The following is a 24,074-nucleotide window of genomic DNA, read 5'->3' as shown; positions in this document are numbered from 1 at the left end:
CGTCTTTGCTTGACCATGATCTCCTCTAAGATTGGGTGTGCAGTGGATATGCTGGTGAGGATAACAGCTTGCAGATATGGAATGGCAACTCTGAGAAGGATTCTCTCTAATCCCATCCAATGAATAAAGTTGAAATCTTTTCTGAAGTCTAAAAGGACACATACTATGATCGGTATTGCTCCCTGCACTTAAGATTTGTCTCACGGTGAAAATCATGACTGTTCTTTAATGGACAAAATGTTTTTGCAACTCTTCGGCCACCAGCAAGTGATGGTTCAAGAGGATGCTTGCGCTGATTTTCTCTGTGGCAGGGAGCCTCTGTACTTATTGTAGTCAGACTTTTTCTCTTTTCTAGCATAATGTCATGATTACAGCATCTCTGAGGTGCTCCCCTCCTAGATTGGAGAGATGAGAATATGAATTTATACCACAAATACTTCTTCACCACTAAAAACTTCCGCAGAAATGCTATCTGCTCCAGAGTCCTTGTTGCTTTTCATCTGGTAGATGGCCTTTTTAACCTGTTGTTGGACTGAGACAATACTGGACAGAGTACTGTGGAAATGAGTTGAGGGCATTTATATTAAAGACAGAGCTTTGGAGAGCAATTCTGTTGTTCTTCTTCCAGCAGGTTATAATTGTTCCTCTGTCCTTGTAAAACTAATATGTGGAGTGACAAAAATTTAATAAAATGATGAGATTGAAGGTAGATATTAAAGGAAGTTGGGGAAGGAAATCTAGGAACTGGCTGTAGAGTCTACTATTTTTAGATGAAGACAAGAGTTGCCAAAGGTAGGACAAAGGGATGGGAAATGTATTAGGGAACAGTTTGACAAAAGTAACAGATTTGGGACAGTGAGATGAGATGTCTTCATATGTTGAAATAACTTTGTGTAAAATATAAGTGTAGGTGTACTTTTTAAGAGCTGACTGTACTATGTAATATGAGCTTGAGCTTTCATTAAATTAATACAGTCACATGCCCTTACAGATCAAATAATTACAATATTGCATTGAGGTAGTACAAACACAAAACGGTAATGGAGTGCAGAATAAAATGTTGCAGTAGAAAGAAAGTGCAGTGCAGGTACATAGTAAGGTGTAACGTTACAACAAGATAAATTGTAGGGTCAAGGATCCATCTTATATGAGGGAACAATTCAATACTCTTATAATAGCAACTGTGACTGCTGTGAGGTTTGAAAGTGGATGCTTTCAAGGAGCATATTCTGTTATTAGCTGACTCAACTATGTGAAAGTACATGCAACAGCGGAAAAAAAACAATAGACCACCACTACAATTTCAGAGTTAGTAGGATTTAAACAATATACTGATTTTTTTAACCTGAGACATTGACAGAACAGATGTAAAACAGAAATCAGGAGTAATGGGTTTTGCTGTTGGAAAATCCCCTTCACCCATCTATTCACTTCACCTCTCAGTTTCTCCAATATCTTTAGTCCAAATCTGACAAACAGGTTTACATTCCTTCACGGTCTCATCTCTGGGGTTTTTTCGGTGTAAAGTCTCTACCTCCCAGTCAAAACTCTCTGTTTCTCTAACCATTGCTTATTACTGGAGCAAAAAGAAACACAAATGGCTGGAGCAAGTTAGTTGGTCAGGAGGCAATCTGTGGAATCAAAGGGATAGATGTTTTAGGTCAAGACCCTACATCAGTGTTAGTGTAAAAGAGAGATGGGTAATGTAAAGAACTGACGAGATGCGGTGAACCAGGAGCCAGTGAGTGATAGGAGGATCCATGTGGGGAGGGAGGGGTGGAGATAGCAAGATCACAGAAAATGCTGAACAACAGAAATTGCCCCACGATCAACTTCCTCTGAGTATGAGAATTGTTCATTATGATAAGTACTGGGCATTTCACGGGTTACATGAGGGTTCTATTCTTGAGAATCATCGCTAACATGGAGTTTCAGTAAGTCAGAAACTTTGTTAAGTTAATTAAGTATCTGTAATTCCATAAATCTGCTTCTATCTCCATTGTCAACATCTAACCTTCATTTCAAATACTCCCTATTCCTTAAATGACCAGATCTACTGTATTTCATTTTTGTATATTACGATCACCTGATGTTAATGTATATTTGGCAATCTGAGAATCGATGGTAATTTTAAGATCACAGTTGTTTAGGGGGGAAAAAAAACAACCGACCCACTGTGCTCATGTCAAATCTTAAAGAACTGTCATATTAGACCTACCTTCTTGCTCTATTTTTTGTAATGATCTTCTTTAAGTACACATCTCATTTTGAAATTATTACTCAATATATTTCCACCATCATGGTATTAAATATACTGCATTTACCACATAAATGCAGTCCCTAGCTTATGATGATTCTGTTCCAGAAAACAATCCTTAAAATGATTTTTATGTAACTCATTAAGGTTTAATGAACATGAACATTTACTTATTGTCTTCCATCATACGGGTATATTGGCACAGAATCAGAAAGACCCACATCCTATGGCAAATTTTGATGTCCCTAAAACATCAATGGTTATTACATTAGTTGATAAAATATTTTATGTATGTCAATAAAAGAGATTTGTCTTGTCAGTTTCCAAAGCAAATCCTTAAGTGGCCTTCAGCCATGAAACTGCAAACTGACCTCTTAAGTGAGACTTCAAAAATCTTCTGAAAATCCAAATACATCTTGATCAATGATACTCTCTTTGCTATTTATAAGACAGTCTAGTTATGTTCTTTCTATACTTGTGTGCTCTTAAAGACCATCATTCTATTAGAATAGAGTAGGGAGATCACCTGGAAACTGTTTTGTTTGGAAGACCAGGTGTCTTTTGAATTAACTTGATGCTGTAATTATTTTATAACTCCAGAAAATGTTCGTATTCCTATTGTATTTCTATAAATAACTTTAATGTCTTGAAAATGTTTTAAAATTTATGAGAGAATTTGCGTGAAGTCAGAACTCACAACCCAGGGACTTCCCTCCCTCCCCCCCCCCCCCCCCCCCACATTTGCCAACTTACATACTGTATGATCCCACCCAGTTTTGTGTCATTGGCAAATTGAATAATCTTACATCCATTTCCTACATCCAAATCATTGTTACCTTTATAAATAGCTGGGGCTCTAGCACTGATTCCTGTGGTAATACACTAGTCACTGCTTGTCAGTGCACAAAAGACCTATTTATTTCCAGTCTCCAGTTGCTGATAATCAACCCGTATTCTATCCATGCCAGTATATTTCCCCAATATCATGTGCCTTAATTCTGCACACTGAGCTCTTGTGTGGGATTTCAAATATCTTTTGAAGTCCAAATATTTAAAATTCCACTGATGCTAACTTTTTGCTATGTCTAAAATATCCTTCATACTGTTATCCTCCAATGCTGTGTGCCTGTGTTGCTGCTGCTAGTAAGTTTTTCATTGCACCTGAGCAAATATGTATTGAGCATAAGACAATAAACTTGTCTTTGACTACATTGTTGCTATAGTTTCTTTTTGCAGTTTAGCTAATATAAACAAAATTTAGAAAATCAAGAAAATATATGAAATTTTACCTCAAATCAAAAAGGACCAGTTCCTTTAAAAATAAAGTGGTAGTTAGAAAGACGATATTGCAAACAATCAAGATTCCTGAAGCACTGCCAAAAAATAAAGTCCAAATATTTTCCTCAAGGTGAATTTCTAAAAGGACACAATTTGAAAGAAATTCTACAACTGTATACAATGCAGAGCATTTGGAAGAATGGGACCATGACAGTGAATAAATGATATAGATGAAAAACTATTCTTCAAAATTATATCCAATATATAAATCAAATCAAGTCAAGTCAAGTCACTTTTATAGTCATTTCAACCATAACTGCTGGTACAGTACATAGTAAAAATGAGACAATCTTTTTCAGAACCATGGTGTTACATGACACAGTACAAAAACTAGACTGAATTACGTAAAAAACACAGGAAAAAACTACACTAGACTACAGACCTACCCAGGACTGCATAAAGTGCACAAAACAGTGTAGGCATTACAATAAATAATAAGACAATAGGGCAGTAAAGTGTCAGTCCAGACTCTGGGTATTGAGGAGTTTGATAGCTTGGGGGAAGAAACTGTTACATAGTCTGGTCGTGAGAGCCTGAATGCTTTGGTGCCTTTTCCCAGACGGCGGGAGGGAGAAGATTTTGTATGAGGGGTGTGTGGGGTCCTTCATAATGCTGTTTGCTTTGCGGATGCAGCGTGTAGTGTAAATGTCCGTAATGGCAGGAAGAGAGACCCCGATGATCTTCTCAGCTGACCTCACTATCCGCTGCAGGGTCTTGTGATCCGAGATGATGCAATTTCCAAACCAGGCAGTGATGCAACTGCTCCGGGTGCTCTCAATACAACCCCTGTAGAATGTGATGAGGATGGGGGGTGGGAGATGGACTTTCCTCAGCCTTCGCAGAAAGTAGAGATGCTGCTGGGCTTTCTTTGCTATGGAGCTGGTGTTGAGGGACCAGGTAAGATTCTCCGCCAGGTGAACACCAAGAAATTTGTTGCTCTTAACAATCTCTACCGAGGAGCCGTCGATGTTTAGCGGGGAGTGGTCGCTCCATGCCCTCCTGAAGTCAACAACCATCTCTTTTGTTCACATTCAGAGACAGGTTGCTGGCTCTGCACCAGTCCGTTAGCTGCTGCACCTCCTCTCTGTAAGCTGACTCATCATTCTTGCTGATGAGACCCACCATGGTCATGTCATCGGTGAACTTGATGATGTGGTTCGAGCTGTGTGTTGCAGCACAGTCGTGGGTCAGCAGAGTGAACAGCAGTGGACTGAGCACACAGCCCTGGGAGGCCCCCGTGCTCAGTGTGATGGTGTTGGAGATACTGCTCCCGATCCGGACTGACTGAGGTCTCCCAGTCAGGAAGTCTAGGATCCAGTTGCAGAGGGAGGTGTTCAGGCCTAGTAGGCTCAGCTTTCTAATCAGTTTCTCAGGGATCATTTGTGCTGAATGCTGAACTGAAGTTTGTGAACAGCATTTGAATGTATGTGTCTTTTTTGTCCGGGTGGGTTAGGGCCAGGTGGAGGGTGATGGCAATGGCGTTGTCTGTTGAGCGGTTGGGACGGTACGCAAACTACAGTGGGTCCAGTGAGGGGGGCAGCAGGGTCTTGATATGCCTCATGACAAGCCTCTCGAAACACTTCATGATGATGGATGTGAGTGCAACGGGACGGTAGTCATTTCGGCAGGACACTGAAGACTTCTTCGGCACAGGGACGATGGTGGCGACCTTGAAGCACATTGGAATGGTGGCGCTGCTCAGGGAGATGTTGAAGATGTCAATGAGAACATCTGCTAGCTGGTCTGCACATCCTCTGAGCACTCTACCAGGAATGTTGTCTGGTCCAGCAGCCTTCCGTGGGTTGACCCTGCACAGGGTTCTTCTCACATCAGCCACGGAGAGACACAGCATCTGGTCATTTGTAGTAGGGGTAGACTTCCTCACCGCCACGTCATTTTCCGCCTCAAAACGGGCGTAGAAGTTATTCAGCGCATCTGGGAGGGAAGCATCACCGGCACAGTCCGGTGATGTTGTCCTGTAATTGGTGATGTCCTGGATGCCCTTCCACATGCGCTGCGTGTTGCCACTATCCTGGAAGTGGCTGTGGATTCGCAGGGCATGTGCACGCTTTGCCCCTCTGATGGCTGGGGACAGTTTGGCCCATGCTGTTGTTAAGGCTGCCTTGTCGCCGGCTCTGAAGGCGGAGTCACAAGTCCTCAGTAGCGCACACACCTCCGCGGTCATCCAAATATCCAAATGTAAATATCTTTCTGTAAAAAAGAGGCAAAGCTATGGTTTTCTGGAGCACAAGTAGTGGGACAAGAACTAAGAGTGGCTTACATTTGAACAAAACTTAAACCAATATCCTTGCAGTAAAGTCACCAACAGTTGCAAATAAACTTCAAGAGAAAAGGTGAGGTCTGGAAGGTAAAATCAACATTTTGAAAAGCAATGTTTCATCAAACATATGAAAATGGTAATGGCTATGAAAGCTGATCTGAATGAGACAAAAAAAAAATCACAAGCTTGTGGGAATACAAAAAAATGCCAAATAAATAGCATCCCAATTAAAAATCTATCATATAAATCAATAATTTACAACCAAACGAAAGCATTCAAGTCAGTTACAAAACCATAAAATAATGTACCAAATAAAATTAGAGGGGTGGATTATCATTCAGTGGTAGTATTTGTAACGGGTGTTGTATAGAGAAAAAACACAACAGAATGCACAGGAATATAAATAAGTCATTAAGTACCCTCTGGACATATGAAGGAATCAGTAACAAAACAGGAAGTATAATATTGCATAATTGTGAAAATAAAATTGAGGATAAAATCTGCCGGCAAATTAAAAAATTGCCAACAACAGTATTATAATCATTACAGTTTTATATATCCAATTCTTGATAATCATAACAGCTACTTTGCACCAAGCTTAAGAAATAGAACATGGAATAAACAGTACAGCACAACACAGATCCTTTGACCCAATAAGTCCGTACTATCTATGATGACCATAAGAGCAGAATTAGGCCATTCAGACCATCAAGTCTTCTCTGTCATTCCATCATCACAGTTTTATTATCTCTCTCAACCCCATTCTCCTGCCTTCTCTCCAGAACCTTTGACACCCTGACTAATTAAGAACCTATCAACCTCCATATTAAATATACCCAATGACTTGGCTTCTTCAGCCAACTGTGGCAATGAATTCCACAGATTCACCACCCTCTTTCTAGAAGAAATCCTCCTCATCTCTGTTCTAAGGGAATGTCCTTCCATTCTGAGCTCGTGCCCTCTGGTCCTAGACTCCCCCAAAATAGAAAACATCCTTTCCACATCCATTCCTTCTAGACCAGGTGCTTCCATCCTTTTTTAGGCCATGGACCCCTACCATTAACTGAAGGGTCCGTGGAAGACCCTTGTTCTAGACATTTCAATATTCAGTATGTTTCAATGAGATCCTCCTCATTCTTCTAAACTCCACTAAGTACATTCCCAGAGCTATCAAACACTCATCATACTTTCATTTTGGGATCATTCTCATGAACCATCTCTGGACTCTCTCCAATGCCAGATTCAGAATCAGGTTTAATATCAATGGCATATGTCATGAAATTTGTTATGCGGCAGCAGTACATAATAATAAAAAACTGTAAATAACAGTGTATATAAGTTAAATAAGTAGTGCAAAAGAGAAAAAAAAGTAGTAAAGTAGTATTCATGGGTTTAATGTCCATTCAGAAATCTAATTGCAGAGGGTAAGAAGCTATTCAGGCTCCTGTCCCTCCTCCCTGATGGTAGCACTGAGAAGAGGGCATGTCCTGGGTGATGGGGTCCTTAATGATGGATGACGCCATTTTGAAGCAATACTGCTTGAAGATGACCTAGATGCTGAAGAGGCTAGTGCCCATAATGGAGCTGACTGAGTTTACAACTTTCTGCAGCTTATTTTGATCCTGTGAACTGGCCCGCTATCAGTTGGGCCCAGAATAGATCCTCAGAGATGTTGATACCCACAAAATTACTCACCCTTTCCACTTTTGATCCCTCAATGAGGACTGGTGTGTGTCCCTCGTCTTACCCTTTATGAAGTCCACAATCAATTCCTTGGTCTTACTGACACTGAGTGCAAGTTTGTTGCTGCAACACCACTCAACCAGCTGATCTATCTCAGTACTGTATGCCTTCTCATCACCATCTGAAATTCTCCCAAAAATAGTTGTGTCGGTGCTTACAGAGGGTAATTGTTGTGAGATTACTTCCAGTGGCATCATTAAGAAGGGACTCATGTGAGCAGTTCTGATAGAAATCTTCAAATATTCTGTTTTAGACTGCTGAGCCAAAATCCATAGCTACAGCTAAAATCCACATGGACAATACAGTAAGCAAAATCATTTTAAGGCATTTAAAAAATCCATTGCTACTCAAAGTTGTCGAGTCTTGAACGACAGTCTTCAGTTGCAAGTGGGGTTGCCCTACAAGTCAGCAGAAGAAAGGATGAGAGGATGTCACATTGGATTAAAAGCTCATTTAAGAAGAGCCTTCTGACTTCCATTACTATCTATTCTGCTGGCAAATGTGGTCTCTGGAAAATAAAATAAAAGAACTCAGAGTAAGATTACTATATCAGTGGGACATCAGGGACTGTTGCGGTTTTTTGTTTCATGGAGTCTTGGCTATCCCCCACCATTCTGGATGCAGTGATACAGCTCGCTGGCTTAATGATTCTCTGCCAAGATAGGACTGCTGAGTCTTTCAAAGGCAGAGGAGGTGGAGTATGCTTAATGATTAACTCCTCGTGGTGCACAAACATGGCAGCTCTATTCCATTGCTGTTCACCAACATGGAACATCTAGCAAACAACTGCTATCCACTTTATTTGCCGCAGGAGTTTTTAGCCATCATCCTGGTAGCAATGTACATTCCACCTCAGGCCCCTGTCAAATAGGCTGCAGATGAACTGACCAATGTAATCAACAAGCAATTATTTAGAGCACCATGAAGGCTTCCTCATCATTTTGGGGATTTTAACCAGGCCAGCTTGAAAAAGTCTCAGTAATTATCACCAACAAATCACTTGTGGAACCAGAGGAGCCAACATGCTGGACCACTGTTATAATGCCATCAAGAATGCTTATGGTGTGATCCTATGCCCACTCTTTGGGATGTCTGATCACCTGGCTGTATTTCTACTTCCTGAGTTTAAGACTGAAGACCACTGCACCAGTAGTGAGGACAAAGAGATAGAGGTGCACTTACAGAACTGCTTTGAGTTGGTGGTCTGACAGTATTCAGGGATTCATCTTCGAGTCTGAATGATTACGCAACAGTTGTCACTGACTTCATTAAAACCTGTGAGGATGAGTGTGTGCCTATGAGCACATACTGTACATACCAGCACATTCTTTCTTAGATAAGGGGCCCAAAACTGCACACAATACTCCCAAGTAACGCACACAAAATGCTGGAGGAACTCAGCAGGTCCGGTGGCATCAATGGAAATGAATAAATAGTTGACATTTTGGGTCACAACCTTCAGCAGGACTCAATACTCCAAATGCTGTCTGACCAATGCCTTAAAAAGCCACATTACATTGCTACTTTTATATTCTAGTCCTCTCAAAATGAATGCTAACATTGCATTTGCCTTCCTTACCACCGACTCAACTTGCAAGTTAACCTTTCGGGAATACTGCACGAGGATTTCCAAGTCCCTTTGCACTGCTGATTTCTGAATTGTTCCCTGTTTAGAAAATAGTCTACACCTTTACATCTTCTACCAAATTGCTTGATCATATAATTCCCTACACTGTATTCTATCTGCCATTTATTTGCCCATTCTCCTAATCTGTCTGTCCTTCTGCAAAATGCCTGCTTTCTCAACACTACCTGCCCCTCCACCTATCTTTGTATTGTCCACTAACATAGACACAAAGGTCAGAACAATTTAAACGAATCCATTTTCTTCCACGTGGTCTTACATTCCTTCATTTCCTGCACATTCATCTGCCTCTTACTGCCTCTTAAATATTACTATTCTACTTTCCTTGGCACCATATGCCAGGCACCCATCACCCTCTAAAAAACAACTTGCCTTGTAAATCTCCTTTGAACTTTCCCTCTCTCATCTCAAAACAGTGCCCTTATGTACTGTATTTGACATTTCCATCCTGAGAGAAAAAAAAAACCTCTGATTATCTTCCCTATCTATGCCTCTCTTAATATTAAGTACTTCTACCAGGTTGCCCCTCATACTTCAATGCTTCCGAGAAAACAATTGAAATCTTTCCAATCTTTTCCTAGTCCAAATCCTCTATTTTCTTCCTGTGATGTGACAATGAGAATAGTACACATTGTTGCAAATATGGCCTAACCAAAGTTTTGTGCAGCTGAAATATGACTTCCCAAACCTCATACTCAGCTCCCTGAACAATGAAGACAAGCATGATAATCACCTTCTTTATTACCTTATTTACTTGTGTTGCCACTTAGAGGAAGCTATTGAGTTGCACCACAAAATTCTACTGTATATCAATACTCTGAAAGGTCCTGCCATTTACTATATACTTTCCTCTGGCATTTGATCTCTCATGGTGCAACATCTCACATCTGTCCAAATTAAACTCCCATATGCCATATCTCTGCATATTTTTCCAACTGGTCTAAATGCTGTTGAATCATTTAACAACCTTCTTCACAATCCACAATCTTTTGTGTTGTCTGCAATCTTACCAATCAATCCATCCACATTTTTATTCAAATCATATATATATATATCACAAATAATCTCAATAACATGTTATTAATAAAGAAAAATGTATTTCTTATTCTAAATTTCAGCAATAAATCAGAATGATTAAGTGAACTGAAGTAGAAGAAGATTTAGGATAAAAACAAATTTGAGATCAGTACAAAAGTCAAAGTAACACAATAAAGTGCAAACAAGAGAAATTCTGCAGATGCTGGAAATCAGAGCAACACACACAAAATGCTGGAGGAACTCAGCAAGCCAGGTAGCATTTATGAAAAAAGTACAGTCAATATTTCAGGCTGAAATCCTTCAGCAGGACTGGAGAAAAAAAGCTGAGTAGATTTAAAAGGTGGGGAGAGGGGAGAGAGAAACACTAGATGTAAGGTGAAACCTGCAGGGGGAATTTAATTGGTAAAAGAGACAGAAGTCCATGGGAAAAATAAAAAAAAGGGGGAGGGAGAGCACCAGAGGGAGGTGATGGATGGGCAAGGAAATGGTGTGTTCTCCAGTCCTGTTGAAGGTTTTCTGCCCGAAACATCGACTACTTTTCTCCATGGTTGCTACCTGGCCTGCTGAGTTCGATAAAGTGCAAAAACATTTTATACACTAAGATGAACAAACCTTGCTCGGATTGAATAGAAAGGAAATGGAAGCACAATTCAGCAATAGGGAATATTTTGAACAAAAGAAGATGGCTTACAGATTATGTACCTTTCTTGCTATATTTGTGGGTAAAAATAGAAATAAGTCAAGAAGTATGAAATGAACTATCTCCATCCATGTGATATAAACACACCCATCAGCTGTTGTTGGTCTGCAATAAATTACACACCGTTATTTTGAAGCACACCTTTGGTCTGACTGGAATTTGCCTCATAAGACTGGATAATAGACCATGTCCAGAAAAACCAATGGAGTGTGTCAAAGAACCATGTTCCATCCAATGAGACAATAATTATACAGCTTAGAAAATCAGTGTTTTACAGAAATGTTGATCCTTTTATAGCAATGCTATTTGCTATATATTACAAAATAAAGTTGGAAAGAAAAATTATCAATTTTAGCAATGCTGTTTTAATATTGTAATCACTAAACACATTAAGTTATGTAAAGTAATACCTCTGAAGTTGTAATTTTAAGCATGTAATAATGTTCATATTGTGCGCTTGCGAGTTATGACCTCCCAAGCATTAGATAAACAGCACTAACAATCAACTTGAAAACATGTTTCATGTTAATACACCTTCTTGCAGACAAATATCAACTACAAACTCATATTGAAATTAAGGTGGACAGATTTTTAAAATTGTTTTACAGTAAGGATAAATTAGTCTGAAAATGCAATTTAATTAGTCATAAACAATATATTTTACCAACTTACAGGACTTTTATATCATTTTCTACATTTTCCAATTCAAAATATTTGAGCCAGTATCCTGCTGCCCAAATTGTCACCTTTGCTCATCTCTGTTCAACACCTTCAATGAAAAGAAATTTAAGCTTAATCTTTCCTGGTCCTGCAGGAAACCAAATAATACAAGAGATATTTGAGGGTTTTTTTTTACAAGATAAGCATCTCCTTTCGTGTTACATTAATTTTCTTAAATTTTGTTGACTGCCCACTGAAAAAAAAAGGAGTTACTTCAGCCAGAGCAGCTTCAGTTGTGTTGTTGATCAGCAGTTGTCTCATTAAATGTGATACAAGACAAATAATTGGTAATTCAATTTAAAACCAAGAGTTCTTCATAAAATGAAAGAAAAACTGACTTTGGAAGGACAGCTTTCTCACTGGGGTTCTCTTTGAGACACACAAACTTTCTGGAATTGCCTGCAACAACATTTGTTGCAATAACAGAGAGAATAATTAATTACATGATACAATGCTTAATATGAAATCCTAAAACAGCAATTATTGTTAACAAATCTTACCAAATTTATTGGCTCGTTATACTCTTTACATGACCAATATATACCAGAGGTTCTGGATTGCTTTGTCAACTTCAGGAAAACTATCCTAATTTCTAACCTTTCTTCCTAATGGACAAGGCCTCTTCTCACTGTTACCATCAGGAAGACAGTACAAAAGTATCAAGGCACACTCTCAACAATTCAGGAAAAACTTCTTCCCCTCTGCCATCTGATTCCTAAATGGACATTGCACCCATTAACATTACCTCATTTTAAAAATTATTTATGTTTTTGCACTATTTTTAATTTCACTAATATATACACATATATATACTTAATGGACTTGATTTACTTATTTTTTTATATTATCACGTATAGCATTGTACTACTGCAGCCGCTAAGTTAACAAATTTCACGACATATGCCAGTGATATTAAACTGTTCTGATTCTAATGTGTTGTAAGCAGTTTTCTTCTAATTGCACTTTCTGAGACAGAAGCAAATTTAAAATGCAGTGTTTAAAAATATATTACAATAAAATATTGCAGAGCCGATGAAAGAAAATATGAGATGTCATGATTGTGTATTTCCTCATGAAAATATAGTTAGAATGCAAGTACTCTTAGAGAAAATTAGACTGGAATAATCATACAGAATCAGAATCAGGTTTAATATCACTGGCATATATGTTTTAGATGACAAACCAAATCTCCTAAAACTCCTAATGAAATATAGCCGCTGTCTTGCATTCTATAAGACTGCATTGATATGTTGGGACCAGGTTAGATCCTCAAGAGATCTTGACACTTAGGAACTTGAAATTGTTAACTCTTTCTACATATTAGAATGATCCAGAATACCGAAGAGAATATTTCTATTTCTCAGTATAATAAAGTTATATTTTTGAATTCAAAGTCTGATAACAAAAAAATTCAAATACAAATAGATAATAGTATTATTGGTGATGATATGATATTATACCTGAAATGTAAGAACAAGGACAAGGGCAACTTCAGTATGGAATGAGAGCTTGGTATGCCATCAGTCAAATGCACATCTGTGACTATCTTCAATTAATTTCATGGTTATAAAGACAATTTATATCCTGTAGTTTAACCTGGAGAAATTCATCAATGATTCACAATTACTAATAATTTGAATAAGAATGAAGAAAGTGTGCTCAGTAAGTCTGCAGATGACAACAAAATTAAGGAGTAGTGAAATGAACCTGGTCAGGTATCAGCTCTCTTGGTTGGAGAGCATTTTGAAGGTAGTGATCACAACTCTATCTCCTTTACCAGAGCACTGGAGAGGGATAGGAGCAGACAATTGGGGAAAACATTTAATTGGAGTAGGAGGAAATATGATGCTATTAGGCAGGAACTTGGGAGCAGATGTTCTCAGAGAAATGCATGGCAAAAATATGGCAAATGTTCACTGAAGATTTGAATGGTATTCTGCAGAGGTATGTTCCATTGAGGCAGGGAAAGGGTGGTAGGGTAAAAGAAGCATGGTGTACAAAGGATATAGAAAATCTAGTTAAGACGAAAAGAAAACCTTACAAAACGTTCAAGAAACTAGGTACTGATAGAGTTCTAGTTCTAGTTCTATTTTCTATGTGTCTGTGGTGTGCAGAAGAACATCAATGAATGCACAATGTGTCAAACCTTGAAGTGGATGGGCTACAGCAGCAGAAAACCACAAACATATATGCAGGGCCACTCTATTAGGCTCAAGAGGTACCTAATAGAGTGCCCATCGAGTGTAACTCGATAATTATTTGGATAAATTGATTTATGAGTATATAATAAACAAGGACAGCAAATTAATTAAAAGGTCCACATACGTGATAATAGTGTCTCAAGCAGAGTTAATGTCAATCAGCATGTCACATAAGGAATTTTCTCAATGTCAGTGTGGTTAAATTACAAATATAAACTAAAGATTCAGTAAGGTGCTGATACATATAGCATGAACTTCAGCAATTTTAATCAAAGTAGTGAAAGGGACAAAATCGATAGCCCCAAATTTGGGAATGAACAAATGATTATTTGATCGCAACAATAAATAGCATTTCTGAAATCAGATTGCAGCAAATAATAAATATCTTCAGTACAAGCAAGAAAATAAGTTTTTCCAGTTCCTTTAATCCAGCTCTACCTAATTATCATAAAAGTATAATTGAAGGTGCTTTCCATACAACCCAAGAGCCCCAAAGCAAAAGCAAATGTCATACATTCATCTGACATAAAGTACTTATCTTTGCAGAGTACACAGGATAATTCAAGATAACTATAGTTCACTGCTGTAGTGCTTTACTTATATATCAAAGGTATCTAATTGAATAGTTGTTCCTGAATTCTGTTTATGGTATATTAAATTTATTACATAGTTTGCCCTGAGGTTTTTACTGCCAACATTGCAGTAGTGAAGGATGAAGATTAACCCCAGTGTTGTGAGAAGAAAATAACACATATGCACTTGCAAAGATCTCCAATGAATGCTGCAATCTCCCGAAAACCTTTCTCTGTCTTTGTTATTCCCACTACTTGAACATGTAATAGATGTTCTTGTTTATATTAGTCAATTAGATAGAAAATCCTTCACTTCCTAACTGTAATTGGCCAAGGTCGAGATGGCAGCCAGCTTAACTTATAATAAACCATATTGGTAAGAGACATCAGTATTTTTCAATCTTAATTCAGCACAAAATAAAAACCTGACATGTTTCTTTGTTATCTTTGGAACTCAGAAAATTCCTCCCCAGTAAGCCACATTCCCAGAGCCACAAGAGCAGTGCACCTTCAATCCTTTTGAACACCAGTGTCGTATGATGCCGTAAGGGCTCATATACTGATATGCTGCTAGTATTTTTTTTGCCTGGGACATGCTACATATCTAATTCATTTGTCTATTCCATTCAAGTCAGGCAAAATACACTTACATGTCTTGGACAGGAGACAGGGTATGCAACAGTTAATGTAGTATCCTTAAAAGAGATGAAATCTGTGTGTACACATCCAATAGCACAAGGTCTCTCACACTTGCACAGACCAATTCATACCTGTCTCCTTGGCACTTAATCATAACTCATCTCCTCTTCCTTAATGCCAACAAAACAAAAGAGCTCATTGACCTTAGGAAGCAAGGTAGAGTACACACTCCTGTCTAAATCAAAGACGTTGAGGTGGAGATAGCTGAGAGCTTCAAATCCCTAAGTGTAAATATTCCCAACAATTTGTCCTGGTCCAGCCATGTCGGTGCTATGGCCAAGAAAGCACACCAGCACCTTTATTTCCTCAGAAGGCTAAGGAAATTCCACATGTTCACCATAGAAAACATCCTGTCTGAATGCTTTGCAGCTTGGTGTGGCAAGCAAGACCACAAGAAATTGCAGGGATTTGTGAATGTAGCCTAGTCAATCATAAGAAATTGCCTTCCATCCATTGACTTTGTCTATACTTCCTGCTGTCTCAAGAAAGCAGTCAACAAATCAAGAATCCCTCAATGTGCAGTCATTCTCTCTACCGCCCCTACCTTCCATTGGGCAAGGTACAAAATCTTGAGAACATGTACTGCCAAACTGAAAGACAACTTCTATCACACTGCAGTAAGATTCATGTATGGACTTCTTACACGATAAAAGATGATCTTTCGATCTAACTCGTCATGGCCCTTGCATATCATTTGTCTACCTGCACTGTACCTTGTGTAACTGTAACACTATAGTCTGCATTTTTTTCACTCTTTACTACCATGATATACTTATGTACGGAATGATCTGTTTGGATAGGATGCAAACAGAAGCTTTTTACTGTATCTCAGCATTTATGACAAAAACAAACCAATTACCAATTTAATCCTGAATAACTGTTGTGTTGCTTCTTAATAAGAGCAATGCATGATTAAACATGCAATTGGCATGCCTTACTTCATTCTTCCAAAAGTCTTTTCCTTGTCTGCTAGGCTGCAGGTGCTTGCCAGTTCCAAACCACCTGGAAGAATAATTGATTCTAAATTGGTGTCCTGTGTCTCCCTTTCACCAATCATTCCAGGAACCCTGACATTTTACATTTTCTTTTCAGTGTATGTCAAGTGTTTGATTCAACCAAAGGCTTACACAAAATACTTCTGAATTTTGTTGTCCATATTCTGTCCCTGCCCAGCCAGGAAAAGTCAGAAAAACAACATAAGATTGCCTTCCATCCCCGAATAATTGAAAAGATCATTTCACCTGAAGAATTGATGAATGGTATCATGCTATTTAAGCTGAGAAACTGATACCTCTAGTTTCAGGCTTCTCGACATGGTGAGGATATGGACATTGTTTGCGAAAAGTCTTGTCATTACCCAATCTGCTGTGGAAGAGAGAACAATATTTGATTTTTTTAAAATCTCATTTTATAAGCGCCTCTCGGGAGCCTTGTCACACTAATGTTTGAAAAGTTTAAATTGCTTTGAAAAACAATGCAGGCTGACAAATCTAAAAATTACAAAACTGCTCCTCAAGATCTAAATTGGAGAAATAAATGTCAGATTGGATTCCCACATTGCATAATGTTCAAATTGCATGATAGGCCTGCCTTTAGGATCTGTTACAATGACTGGGGTGAGGTATGTGAGGGGCAAGATTGTTGGTGTTGGTTAGGGGAAGGAAAAAAATAATGGAAGTAGGGCACTAAAGAACATGAGAGTAGACTGGTGAGAGGATCTGGAGGAGGGTGCTGGGACGTGACTGAAGAAGTTGAGACAGGCTTAATCTGGATGATTCTAGGGAGTATGGGAAGAGGAAAATCAGTATATTAAAAGAGAATAACATCAATTTTACAAATGAGGTGGAGGTTGGATAAGATGATAGTGGGAGTTGTGGATGGTGGTCATCATAGACAATAGGTGCAGAAGTAGACCATTTGGCCCTTCGAGCCTGCACCGCCATTTTGAGATCATGGCTGATCATCTACTATCAATACCCAGTTCCTGCCTTGTCCCCATATCCCTTAATTCCCCTATCCATAAGATACCTATCTAGCTCCTTCTTGAAATCTTCCTGGAAGATTTTGAGCATAATCGAGGAACTTATCTTAGGAATACTCTAACATTGGTCAACAGCAGTGTCCCGGGGAAAGTCATGGACTACGCAACATAGAAGCAGGTCTTAACCATTTGTTTAGCATCAGCTTTCCCAATCAAGGGCTGTGCAGTTTGTAAATTATTGGAATAACTTAAAAAGATTGTCCAAATGATGTCCATATTATGTACTAATTGGCATGTCATTGAAGATAGCACTTTGATTTACAAAACCAAAGTACACCCACACAAAGTACTTAACAGATATCTGATTACTTTTCTATCACATCATGCATAAAGATGATGCATTGATTACTGTTGCTAACATCGAGATATGCTAAATCACTTCAGTGAAGTCATGAGGATGCCTACATTGTCAAAAGAGCTGTCTGTTAGATAGGAAATTAAGACAAAGTCTCAGATACTTTCTCAGGTAGGCAATAAAAGGTCCCTGAGCACCACTTCAATGAAGAGCAGAGTAAAAGCTGCTGATTAGTGTTGGAGCCTCTCATTTTTTATATCTGTATTAATGATCCAAGTGAAAACGCCAGGTCCTCTAGAGAAGTAAAGATTAAATCAAAGTAAGTGTGGTGGTCACAAAAAGTACACGTAGTTAGTGACCTGGCAAAAAGATGGCATATGTAATATAATGTTGGAAAGTACAAGGATAGACAGGAAAGAATGAAAAAGCAGAATAGCACTTAAGTAACTAACACACACAAAATGCTGGTGGAACACAGCAGGCCAGGCAGCATCTATAGGGAGAAGCACTGTCGACATTTCGGGCCAAGACCCTTCGTCAGGACTAACTGAAAGGAGAGATACTAAGAGATTTGAAAGTAGAGGGGGGAGGGGGAAATGCGAAATGATAGGAGAAGACCAGAGGAGGTGGGATGAAGCTAAGAGCTGGAAAGGTGATTGGCGAAAGGGATACAGAGCTGGAGAAGGGAAAGGATCATGGGATGGGAGGCCTCGGGAGAAAGAAAGGGGGAGGGGGGAGCACCAGAGGGAGATGGAGAACAGGCAGGGTGATGGGCAGAGAGAGAGAGAAAAAACAAACAACTAAATATGTCAGGGATGGGGTAAGAAGGGGAGGAGGGGCATTAACGGAAGTTAGAGAAGTCAATGTTCATGCCATCTGGTTGGAGGCTACCCAGCCGGTATATAAGGTGTTGTTCCTCCAACCTGAGTGTGGATTCATGATGAAGGTTGGAGGAACAACGCCTCCCGTCCCATGATCCTTTCCCTTCTCCAGCTCTGTATCACTTTCGCCAATCACCTTTCCAGCTCTTAGCTTCATCCCACCTCCTCCAGTCTTCTCCTATCATTTCGCATTTCCCCCTCCCCCCACTACTTTCAAATCTCTTAGTATCTCTCCTTTCAGTTAGTCCTGACGAAGGGTCTCGGCCCGAAACGTCGACAGTGCTTCTCCCTATAGATGCTGCCTGGCCTGCTGTGTTCCATCAGCATTTTGTGTGTGTTGTTTGAATTTCCAGCATCTGCAGATTTCCTCGTGATAGCACTTAAGTGGTGTGAGACAATTAGGTTCTGAAAAACCTGTATGTACATTTGCAAGAAAATCAGAAATGTAGCATATAGGTAAAGCAAGAAATCTGGGAAGCAAATGGAATGTTGGCCTTTATTGCAGGGAGATAACAAAATTAGTCTTGCTACTGAATAGAGCTTTGATAACACAGCAGCTAGAAAACCACATGTATTTTCTGCCTGCATTTTTAAGCTTTGGAAGTTGTAGATTCATTGTAAGATAACAAAGGAGTATGGAGATGACGCAGTAAAATGGAGCTAGGTGGAACTGGCTGGAGATGGTATCAGTTTAACAAGGCATCTACTTAAAAATGAAATGAGGCATTTTTCCCTCACTTGTAATCCTTGAAATTATCGGCTGTGACCGTTCACTTACCAAGTATTTTCTTTACTCTCAAATGTTTATTCACCATCTTAATTGGTAATGGATGAGGGATATCCATAATTTGGAGAGGATTATGTATTTTCAAGAAAGCTTTGAGATGATGCTTAAAGTGCTTTCTCCATCCTTTCAGTATTTTTACCACCAAAAAGTTCAGAGTGCCTATTTCAGGAGTGTGGTGTTGGGTACACAATCAATGTAGCCTGTCCATCAGATCTGGTTGAGTATAATTAAAGACTAAACAAAGGAACTGCTAGCCTGGGAAAGACCAACAATTTGCAATCTCCAAATTGTTTATCTGGTACTATTTTTGAAGGACCTTGAGAATTCATCATTAGGGCACCTCTAATGTGCTTTTGAATACCTGCTGTTGATCAACTGGCAGTGATCACTGCTGTGGCCCAGTTTTGAGGCTGTAATCCACAAACAATTATTTTTCACAAAGAATGTGAACACTCTAAAGGCTGTGATGAATTTCAATAACAGTGTCCTCCTTTGTTAAATGATGGCATCCAAGATAAAAGGTAGATGAACTAGATTTAAGATAATCCTATCTGGTTCACTTTATTGATCTTGTTGTGCAGTGGACAAAAGGCATTGGTAGAACACATTTATTTATGAATGTTTAGTGGGTGACTCATTCTCCACAAACATGTCAATGATGATTTGGAGCTCAGCTTCTAAGTGTGCACAAGCTTCATCATTGTTACATCCTGCAACTGGATGACTATGGCTGAAGTAATTTTGATTTGGAATTGGATATATTAGAGGTTAACTAACATTGGAAACACAGTGTACATGGTGACGTCACAGAATATAACACTAATCATGAAGTTATTAGAGTTCAGCTGGAATTCCTCCACCTCCACTCAAATTATACAACCAACTCCTATGTTAAAGGTTGCCAATAGAGTAGAGTTTATCTTCAGAACAAAGGGAAAACATTTAAAATCTGCTGCCTATACTTCATAACAAGTCACTGCAGCTTCAGTCTTGAGACCACAGTACATTGATAATGCTTGCTGGTACACATTTTTGAAGACCATACTCCATATCATCATTAATTCAGTCAATGAAATGTACAAAAACTGGCCATATTCTACAAGTCTGCAAAACAAATAAAACTTCAGATGCTGGAGATCTGAAATAAATACAGAAAATGAAGGGTTTTGGCCTGAGACGTCAACTGTACTTTTTGCCGTAGATGCTGTTTAGCCTGCTGAGATCCCCCAGCATTTTGTGTGTGTTGCTCGGATTTCCAAGAGCTGCAGACTTTCTCTTCTTGACAGAAATGTTAGAAACATTCAGCAGGTCAGGCAATATCTGTGGAAAGAGAAACAAAATTAATGTTCCAGGTCTGACAAAGATTAACTCTATTTTTCTTTCCATAGATACTGTGGAGTACTTTCAGTAGATCTCATCTTTACTTTCAAAGTAGGGAGTCCTCTACCTACATGCCCTCCCTGTATAACACTGTACTCAACAAGAGGTCCATGATGTGATCTAAGAAAACATAAATCACTATGCATTATCCCATTTTATCCAGTGTGTCATTTGGCCACATGTAAAATAATTTTTGGAGCTGAAGAGCTTAAATTTGGCACCAAGTTATGGTCCACCAGGCAGCAGTAATCCAGTCTTCCCTATAGAGTCAAGGCCTACCCATCAGACAACGTTCATCATGGCCGACTCTGCAAATTAATCTAAATTCTCTAATCAATGTGTCTTTTCCCAACAGGCTTGTTTACCCGTTGCTTGCATGCTTAACACCAGAATCCCAAAACAGACATTCTAATCAAAGCAGTATTACAAGAGCTTTTTAGGGAGACAAAGGAAAACAGGTTCAGATTTGTTCTTAAAGCATTCTCAAGAATTGTAACATCTTCACTAACTTTGGGAATCACTGGCCTATAAATGCTCGAAATATGCACGTGGTTTGCATGAAGAGCACGCTGAAGCTTTGCGAAAACAACAAACAGGTTGCACCATCTCCTAAGCTACCCACCCACCGTCAAGAATCCACTGATCCTCCTACAGCAGAATCTATCAGCCATCTCAAATCCAACAGAACTGGATGGGAGCAAATCAGAGACACAAGAGATTCTGTAGATGCTGTAAATCTTGAGCAACACACACAGAGTGCTGGAGGAACTCAGCAAGTCACTATGTAGAAAAATGGAGTTGACGTTTCAGGCTGAGACCATTCACCAGGCCTGGGGGAGAGGGTAGAAGCCAGAATAAGAATGTGGGGGAGGGGAGGAGTACAAAGATGGTAGGTGATAGGTGAAACCAGGTAAGGAGGAAAAAGGGTGGGAGAGCAGGAATAATATTTGAAACTGGGAGGTGATAACTGAACGATGTGGAAGAAGGGATCTTAAAAGAGAGCACAGTGGGCCAAGGAATAAAGGATGGGAGGTGGTAAAGCAGTAGAAGGTGATCGTCTGGTCATGAGCAGGGTTGGGGGAGGGGAATAAGGGATGAAAGGGGAACAAGAATGGGAAATGGCAAAATAGAGATGGGATGGGGGAAAAGAGGGGAGTGATTATGGAAGTTGAAAAAAATCAAGGTTCAAGTCATCAGGTTGGAAGCTACTCAGATGAAAAATGAAGTGATGTTCTACAAATCTGAGTTTGGTCTCAAAAAAAGGTGACATCCATCATTAAGGACTCCCACTACCCAGGACATGCCCTCTTCTCATTGCTACCATCAGGAAGGAGATACAAAAGCCTGAAGGCACACACTCAGAGATTCAGGAACAGCTTCTTCCTCTATGCCATCCAATTTTTGAATGGACATTGAACCTATGAACACTACCTCACTACTTTCTATTTCTGCTTTTGACAAGTCAAGTCAACTTTTATTGTCATTTCGACCATAACTGCTGGTACAGTGCATAGTAAAAATGACACAACGTTTTTCAGGACCATGGTGTTACATGACACAGTACAAAAAACTAGACTGAACTATGTAATAATAAAAACCACAGAGAAAGCTACACTAGACTACAGACCTACACTGGACTGCATAAAGTGCACAAAAACAGTGCAGGCATTACAATAAATAATAAACAGGACAGTAGGGCAAGTTGTCAGTCCAGGCTTCGGGTATTGAGGAGTCTGATAGCTTGAGGGAAGAAACTGTTACATAGTCTGGTTGTGAGAGCCCGAATGCTTCAGAGCCTTTTCACAGATGGCAGGAGGGAGAAGAGATTGTATGAGGGGTGCATGGGGTCCTTCATAATGCTGTTTGCTTTGCAGATGCAGCGTGTAGTGTAAATGTCCGTGATGGCAGGAAGAGAGACCCCGATGATCTTCTCAGCTGACCTCACTATCTGCTGCAGTGTCTTGCGATCCGAGATGGTGCAATTTTTGAACCAGGCAGTGATGCAGCTGCTCAGGATGCTCTCAATACAACCCCTGTAGAATGTGATGAGGATGGGGGGGGGGGGGGGGTGGGAGATGGATTTTCCTCAGCCTTCACAAAAAGTAGAGACGCTGCTAGGCTTTCTTTGCTATGGAGCTGGTGTTGAGGGACCAGGTGAGATTCTCCATCAGGTGAACACCAAGAAATTTGGTGCTTTTACGATCTCTACCAAAGAGCTGTCGATGTTCAGCGGGGAGTGGTCGCTCTGTGCCCTCCTGAAGTCAACAACCATCTCTTTTGTTTTGTTCACATTAAGAGACAGGTTGTTGGCTCTGCACTAGTCCGTTAGCCACTGCACGTCCTCTCTGTATGTTGACTCGTCGTTCTTGCTGATGAGACCCACCACGGTCATGTCATCAGCGAACTTGATGATATATTCTGTAATCCACAGTTCCCCCCCTAAATTTATATATATTGCTTGTACTGCTGCTGCAAGGTTAACAAATTTCACGAAATATGCTGGTGATATAAAACCTGATTCTGATTCAGGGCAGTAGTGGAGGACATGGACAGACATGTTGGTACAGGAGTGGGATAGATACTCTTTTTCTGCTGAGGGTCAAAGAAATTTAATCTCTTACTTCACAAGTTTCAATTATAATAAATGAAAAAAATCAAAGAAACAGATACATTACTGGAAATCTGAAATTAAATCTTGAATCTATTTTAATATTTCTTGCAATACTCCAAAATGCAATATTGGCAAACTGCAACAAATCTTGAAAATTACCAGTTAATGACTCAGTTACAAAAATTCCATAGAAACAGTCATTTCACCCAGGGCTATAATTTGGAAAAAAATTGTTAAAAGATTTAAAACATTAAGAAGAAACAAAGGTAAATCTATTTATTGAAACTCAAAACACGTTTATTCCTGTTAACGAACGTGGGAACAGAATGCAATCGTTACCAGCTGAGTTCATAAAGGAGAAAACAACAGAAATATTCAACAGTTCAGGCAGGAACTGTAGAAAGAGTAACTATAAACGTTTCAGGTGTCAAACCCTTAGGCAAAACAGATCCTGTTCGATCTGTTGAGTTTTGTTTTAGCAGTGTCTTTTTTTTATTTCAGACCTTCAGCATCTGCATTTTCCCCTCCCCCTGATTTTCTTCTGTTTGCATTTGTTTATGGATACAGACGGTTATCACCAAAGTTGCTTCCACAACCAGGGAACCAAAAACAACAAAATCATATTCACATTTTGAAGCAAATATCAGTATAACAGGAATTATACCGATGTACGTGGGCAAGAACAATTCATATTACGCAATTGAAAAGGAATGCAAAATAAACGCATCAGACAACATTCGGTGTGGTTAAGTAAGCAAAAGGTTGCCGTGGGTTCCAGACCTGGTGGCGTTACTAAGGCTTGGTGGCCATTTTGTGAATGTGAGTGCGAAGTGGATTAGGGTTTGAAAAGGAGGAGTTTCTGTTTCGCCCGCCCCTCCCAGTCCC

The 24,074-nt window shown here is 39.4% G+C and overlaps 1 protein-coding gene across 1 annotated transcript; it reads right to left on the bottom strand.

The window, feature by feature from the left end:
- Positions 1-3,834: 3,834 nt before the first annotated feature.
- LOC140729153 (uncharacterized) lies at positions 3,835-23,988 on the bottom strand. The gene is made up of 4 exons (XM_073048606.1): positions 23,854-23,988; positions 20,388-20,518; positions 16,436-16,559; positions 3,835-5,806 (listed from the first exon to the last, which is right to left on the bottom strand). The coding sequence occupies exons 3-4, from the start codon at positions 16,458-16,460 to the stop codon at positions 5,109-5,111; spliced, it is 723 nt and encodes a 240-aa protein (XP_072904707.1). The 5' UTR covers positions 16,461-16,559; positions 20,388-20,518; positions 23,854-23,988; the 3' UTR covers positions 3,835-5,108.
- Between the last annotated feature and the right edge of the window lie 86 nt (positions 23,989-24,074).

This window comes from Hemitrygon akajei, chromosome 6, assembly GCF_048418815.1.
Source record: "Hemitrygon akajei chromosome 6, sHemAka1.3, whole genome shotgun sequence".
Taxonomy (NCBI): Eukaryota; Metazoa; Chordata; class Chondrichthyes; order Myliobatiformes; family Dasyatidae; genus Hemitrygon; species Hemitrygon akajei.
This window is presented reverse-complemented; position numbering and strand designations above follow the sequence as displayed.

Coding starts and splice junctions, on each gene's coding strand:
- LOC140729153 (XM_073048606.1), bottom strand. CDS start 16,460: ATGATACCATTCATCAATTCTTCAG. Junction 5,807..16,435: donor ACCATTCATCAATTCTTCAG/GTGAAATGATCT, acceptor TCTTTTTTACAG/AAAGATATTTACATTTGGAT.